The 7,011-nt window shown below is 47.2% G+C and overlaps 1 protein-coding gene across 1 annotated transcript; it reads right to left on the minus strand.

Moving 5' to 3' along the window:
- Nucleotides 1-524: 524 nt before the first annotated feature.
- On the minus strand, nt 525-1,564 carry TMEM37 (transmembrane protein 37; the record flags this gene model as incomplete). The annotated part of the gene is made up of 2 exons (XM_080346972.1): nt 525-1,097; nt 1,502-1,564. The coding sequence occupies 2 exons, from the start codon at nt 1,562-1,564 to the stop codon at nt 525-527; spliced, it is 636 nt and encodes a 211-aa protein (XP_080203098.1).
- Between the last annotated feature and the right edge of the window lie 5,447 nt (nt 1,565-7,011).

The raw sequence follows: 7,011 nt of genomic DNA on the forward strand, positions 1-7,011 counted from the left end.
AAGGGAAATGGAGGAAAGATACAGTGAAGATTTTCTATACTCCATGCCAGTGAGCACAGCCAGGGACAAATCACCTGTCCCTGAGACAGAGCAAAGCCATGAGACACATTAAAGTTGTGTTACATTCTTCACAGGCTCCAGAGTAGGGGAAAAAGCCCAGCAACACCAAACCTTCAGTAATACAAGCTTTGTATAAGCCTCAGAACTGAGCCCATATGAGTAGGTTGTAGTCTGCCACCCCTTTGCACATTTAATGGGACACCATCTTCTTGAAGCCACTCCTTCAAAAAACCCCACACTTCAGCAGCAACCAGTCTCAGTTTGTGCTTTGCTCATGTTGGGCCACCCTCCACGCTGACCAGTGGGTGGGTATGTCTTCTACAGGCACCAGGACTGACTCATGCTTCCCCTCCTTGCACACAATTTAAGACACGGTGTACTTTTCAAACTTCATTAGACTCCCTTTTTTTCCAGTCTAATTGGCAAAGCTGATTACACAAAGGCCTTCTGTACACGCTTTGCACCTAGATTTTGCCTACCCTGTTCCTGGGGTGTGTGAGGCTGTTGATGTGAAGTCCACTGATCCCATTAAGGAAGAAGAGAAAGGCAGCGACGAACTCGCACCAGTATGTCAGCGCGAAACCCGTGAAGGTGAGGTGATCCTTCACAAGGATGGAGAAGCTCAGAACTCCAGTGGCCGACAGCAAAAAGGAGCAGAGGATGAGAACTGAGCCCATTGACCACTTCCGCCTTGCATTAGCATCCTCGCAGACTTGGGACACCATCAGGAGCTCCAGGCCAAAGATGGCAACCACAACAGCAAAGGCAACCATGCTTCTTATGGGAATCATCCCCACGCTCAACCCCTCCACGTTGGCCAGGCTGAGGTCAGTGACACACTTCAGGACAGTGCCATTGCTAATGGTGCAGAAGTGCCACAGTCCAAAGAGCTGCCCCCTTGCAAAGAGCCAGCGGCCATCGCAGACAGAGATGGATGACAAGACCACCGCTATTGCCACGCACAAGATGATCAAGCTCCTGATGAGTGTCTCAAAGAAGGATTTCTGTGGTCTCCGGTGCACCAGCAGCCTCTGCGCCTTAAAGGATAAAAGGGAGAGTGAAGAAAAAAATGAGTTAACAGTACTATTTTAGGGTAAAATGAAACCAGAGGGACAAAGCTGTGGGACTTCAGCGTTTAATGTGATTTGCTTGTGCACATCAAACTCTTCCTCAAATAAGAAAGCAATGTAGTTACAGAAAGGAAGGGTGGGAGAAGCACTCCAGGTTCCCTGGCTGCAAGAACAATGCTCCCACGTCAAGGGCCGGGTTCGAGATCACAAAGGCTCTGGGCTGAGAAAGGTCCCTGCCCCAGGGCTCCCACAGCACAGCCTCCTGCGCTGGCAGGGCTGGAGGAAACCGCCGGCCCCTGCCTGGGAGAATGGAGCTCGACGTCTGGGACGGGGCAGGCAGCAGAAACGGGGCGGGGGGAGCACCCAATTACCAGCACTGCCCTTCTTTTCCCACAGCCTTTTTGGGCGGCAGCCAGCCGGACTCCCCCCTCCATTTGCCGGCAGCAGCTGAGGTCCGGACCCGGCTCCTCACCCCGCGGGCGGCACAGCTCGGCGTCCGCGGGGCTGGAGGGGCTGCAGCCCCTAAGAACCCGCGTGGGCAACGCGCGGCCCCGCTCCTCCTCGAAAACTTCCAAGGGAGCCCGAAATATAATTAAAATAGAAGCCAAGCACCCCGCAACCGCCTCCAGCCCTGCACGGCAGGCGGTGGTGCTCAGAGACCCAAGTGCGGAGAAAGAGCGGCTGCAGCCCCGCCTGTGGGGAGGGGAAATCCACGGACACAGGGGAGCTGCTGCCGGTCCGGGGAGGGGGGATCCGGCTGGCCGCGCCCCGTGGCTCCAGTGAGGGTTGGGGTGATCCTGGCTGTGCAGGGACAAGCCGGAGCAACAGCCCCACGGCGGAGGGATGCGCGGCCCCAGCGCCCGGAGCCTCCCCCGCGGGAGCAGATCGGCGACGTACCTGCGCCCCAATGGCCGTCATGGTGCCGGCGGCGCAGAAAGACGCGGGCGGGCTTCGGCCGCGGCCTTTTATGTCCCCGGAGGGCGGCGGGCAGCCCGTCCGCCCGCCCCGCCTGGGCGCCCTGCGGGCCCCCCCGCGGCTGAGTCAGCAGCGCGGCCCCGACGGGCGGAGCCGGGCTGAGCCAGGCCGGGCTGCTGCTCCCAATGGCCCGAGATAGCGGGGAGAGCCAGCGCTGCCCGGGCCAGGGACACAGGCTGGTCCATGCCCGGTCTAGAGCACCACCGCCCGAGGAGCTGGTATCCCGGGCGGCAGCGGTTCCTCCCGCCGTGCTGCAGCCTCATCTGCAGCCCTGGGTGCCCGTGTATCCCTGAACGGCTCCAGGTTTGTTTCTCCAGGCAGCGTTTCTGGCCCTGATGCCAGGCCCTCCTGGAACGAGGAGCAAACCTGAGACCTTAGAATTAGACGATCTCTAAGGTCCCTTTCAACTAAATCCATTCCATGATTCAGTCTCCTGCTCGTCCCGCAGCCCGCTGAGAGGCGGGTATTGCGCTGCACCAGTAGTGTGCTGCAGGGAAGTCCCTCTGCACCGCTCCGGGAACGAGCTCTGGGGATGTGGTGCTGTGCACAGTGATACTCAGCCAGGGAACACAGAAACCAGTCCTGCGCTTCCCAGCAGCGGCTGCTCCCACTGGGACACGGGCTCTCCTCCTTGTCCGCTGTGATTTTGGCCTCTCACCCTAGGCTGTGTGCGGCTCTTATCTGTTACCAGTGTACTTAACCTTATGTATCTCCACCTGTACTGTCAGCAAAACTGTCTCTGCTCATGAAGTTTTATGCCCTTGCTCTTTTTCTCACTCATGCTTTGCCACCCTCTAATGAATTACTGATTTATTTTTTTTTTTAATGTCAGAAACAGCTTAAAAAAGAAGCTCAAGGAAATTTGCAGTGTCATCAGAAACTCTTGTTTTGCTGCCAAATCCTGATTTCAATTCCAGCGGAGAGGTCTGCACTGACTGCACAGGCTCCAGTGGATGGACTCGCAGGTCGGAGTTCCTGCACCTTCCTCGTATGAAGCTGGGCTCAGAACTCAATCATTCCCTTTCTAGCCAAAAGGAGTTGGAAGGATTTCCTTCTCCAACACAGGGTAGTAGAAATTATTGTAACTTTACCCTTCCTTCAGCTTCCATTTCTGAACAAATCAATTGCCTATACAGACAGTCTCATTATCTTAATCTCTACACAGCTTTACAACGCCTTTCTATGTTTCCTTTTAAAACAGATATATATCTATATCTGCTCTGATTTGGCTGCAGGTGTTTTCTGCAATACTATTTATTGTATTTTTAATCTAGAGAAAAAACAGTGTTCTGAAAAATATGTTTACTTTGGTTTTTCATACTTCACATTTTAATGATAAATTCCAACCTTTTTCTTTCTCTCCTCCGGCAAAGTCTTTTGTCTAATTGTTTCTCTTCCAAGCTGTATACATTATTAGATTATATTTCTATGGAACACTGAATTGGGATTTTCTGCTTTTGTGACACATGGCAAATATTTGCAAGGTCTGTTGTTAAAACTACGTTTGTGGGTTTGTGGTCTGCAACATTTTTTGTTTTCTGAACATGTTATCCAAGCAAGCAAACTTGATGCTTGCCACATTTCTTTTCTTTTATGTTAATTGGATGACAGAATAACTTTGTGAACATCCTGGGCTTTTATTCCACAGGTTAAACAGCATTTCCCCATTGCAGTGTTCAGATTGATCACATGCATTTGCTGTTGCACTCTTCACTTCTAAGCTTCAAATTTAACAATGTTTATGTGTTTTCAGCTCAAAAAGCACAAGCAGGTCATGTTGTCTCATTTGCTGCATGAACAAACACTGTTTGCATGTAACCCTGCTGAGCAAATGCAGGCTCGGGCCAGACAAAATACACCAGCTCTTATCTAGCAAAAACCTCACATGACTTACGCTTTCGGTAACATAGACTCAATCCTGCACAGCATTAGGCAATTTGGCCCCCAATTAGTAAAATTATTAAGCGGAGATCTGCCTTTAAAACATGTGAGTCATCCGAAGGATTTCAGCAATTAAAAACAAAAAAGAAAAGTGAGGTATATCTTGCTGAAGATCGTTTTCCAAAAAAGCCTGTGGTAAGGCTCACATGAGCAAACACGTGCATGAAAAGCTTTGTAGAAAGAGGAACTTAGAAGTGATTTTGAAACCAAAACTGGTCCCTGTCATACTTAGATCCTTGAGCAGATACATAGTTACCTGCCAAGCTAGTTCTTTGAGGAAAATGATCCTTTAGGATGGTACAAAATTGCTTTAATATTTTATATTTGATTCAGTTTTCCCAAATATAAGATATAAACCAGAATCAAACTTGACCTGTAATTAATACCAACATTGAATTAGTACTTTCAGATTCTCTCTTTACTGAAGGTGCTGAGGGGAGGATGATGGTAACAGTTGTGTGAATAGAGCCGTTCCTAACAGTTCATTAGCACTTAGTTTCTGCTGTTCCTTGGCTGGAGATACCTTCTGGTAAAGATGTCTGGATTTATGAAGCCTGCTGGAACTGTGCACTTTTTTCAAATGGACACATGAGTTTATCTTCATTGTCTCATAACAAAACAAGCCAAACACACTCTCCATCTTTTAAAGATAAAAAAAATAACAGAATTGCTTGCAGAAAAGACAAATTGTGTAAATATGACTTTGAGATTATTATTTTGGAAAATCATATGTGAAAATAGTGCTTTACAACAAAAAGTGCTCAGTAATTTAAAAGGAAAAAATATGATTTTTTTTTTCCTGAAAAAATACATTACCTACATCATAACAACACAGAAAATGACCTTTAAAGCACTTCAGATGTATTTTTGGTTCAGCTATATTAATTCAGAGTTCTTGGTATGTTGCCAGATTAATTATTTTGTTTAGAAAGTCCCTTTTCTCTATTGTTTAAGTGGGTTTTTCACATCCTATCCCTGGAGAGAAAGTTTTCAGGGAAATGTGTTCATAAATAATGGAATTTACCAGAGACTCCTGTTAAAACTTTAGCACTGAACAATCTATTCCAGTTTTTCTCCTGCAGAAGCCCAGAAAAGGTTCAGGACTGAAGTCTGAGCTGCCAGGGGCTTAGGGAATGGTTACCTGAAGAAGTGTTTCACTTTGAGGTAAAGCAGAACACAAGGGATCAAGCCACCGCCAGCCCAGGTTCATCTAATCTCAAAGCTGATTACTTCTATAAATGCATTTGTCTGTTGAATAAAATCCTTTCTGATCACATCTTTAATTCTTGACATAGCAACTTATCTGGCTGGGCATTTAAACCCTAATTTTTGCCTCATCCGTCTTTCAAGGTGTCTTTCTGGACAGACATCAAACTGATCTTAGAGACAAATGGATCTTCAGTATCTTGCAGACCAAGACTTTTGGAGATGTCCAAGGCCTGTTTGAGGGGCAAAATGGTTTTCTTTATATCTTTCCCAAAAAGCTGTCTATTGCCACTGCTCTTTTGCATTTTTTTTTTCTTTCTGGCAGTAGATTGAAAATACAAGTTGAAGTTGCCTTCAGCTCAGGCTGGGTTCAGCCTAGTTGGGCTGAAACAGAGCTGCTGGAATGGGGCAAAAAGTCAGCAAGTTGCTAACAAGCTCTTCAAGACCAGCAGATTCTGGGAAGACATGCACAGTCAACCTCTGTGAATAGTGCCCCAGGCAGCATGTGGAACATCGCGGGGGGGGGACTGTGTTGTACCAAGGCCTATACAGCTCAGACCAACCCCTTGTCACAACAATTTTAGCTCATGATTTTCCTCCCATCACTGCATGTTACTGCAGCCAAGCAGACAACCTGGTCTTGGCACGTAGGAGAGGTGCAGTTAAGCACGTACAGAGGAGACAACTCCTGAGCCAGGTGGTTTCACTTTGCCTCCTGCCTGGACACCTCTCTGGTGCTGCTGGCAGCCACATTGCTCACCCCGCCTGGGACTGGAGACTTAAAGCAGAAGGACAGGCTTAAAGGAATATAGTTTGTATCCTGGAAAGAATTTATTTATATTTTTCTTAATTTCTGATCAGTTTCTGGACCTACCTGAGCATCACATTGCAGAGACCCAACACTGGGTGCTCACTTGTTTTGCTTTGGATTCTGCAGTTTCCAGTGACCTCTGGCAATTGTTCCACCGGCTTAGGACATACCTCGAAGTATTTGTATCTGTCCTTTGTGACAAATTGATGCTTTGAAATATACATTCAATAAAAAAAAAAATCAAACTTTAGCCATTTTAGCACTACTAGAAAAATTTGGGTTCATATTACAATACTAAATAAGCTGGGAGAAATCATATTCAGTTTCTTAGCTGTCATATGTATGTTTCTTCTTGCAGCAGAGTGCAGCTAAATACTCAGATTTAAAAATACTAAGTACATTAAACTGCTGAGCTCACCTTTCAGATCAGAACTTATTCAAATGAGCAGCATTTGCAACGGGACAATGGGATCCCACTATCTCAGCCTTTTGGGGAACACACTCGAGTCAGTGCCTTTGCACATTTTGGTGGAGACAACCAAGGTGTCTCCCTGGCTGTGTTAGCCAAGCAATGCCATTTTCATTCTTTCCAGGGTGTGGAATCACCTGCCTGAGGCAATCTGGGCTTGCAAAAGACACTCCTGGCTGGGTAGAGAGATCATATCCCAGTGTGCCAGGGCCTTGGGCTCTTTCACATAACAATAAACAGCTTGTCATTACAGTGGCAGTACTTGGAGCTAAAATAATCCTTGCTAACATAAAGATTGGAAGGAATTTGTTGAACCACTGATTGATTCCACTTCCAGGCAGTTTTTTGTATCACCTCTTTCCTAAGCTTAACAAGCTCCAGGACTTCTTAGCAGCTGTTCCTTCCCAGAACCATGCTCATTCATGACACTGGATTTTTGAATTACTTCTCCATTACTCAGGACAGCCTAAAGTACAGGA

Source organism: Nesoenas mayeri, assembly GCF_963082525.1.
Source record: "Nesoenas mayeri genome assembly, chromosome: 6".
Classification (NCBI taxonomy): Eukaryota; Metazoa; Chordata; class Aves; order Columbiformes; family Columbidae; genus Nesoenas; species Nesoenas mayeri.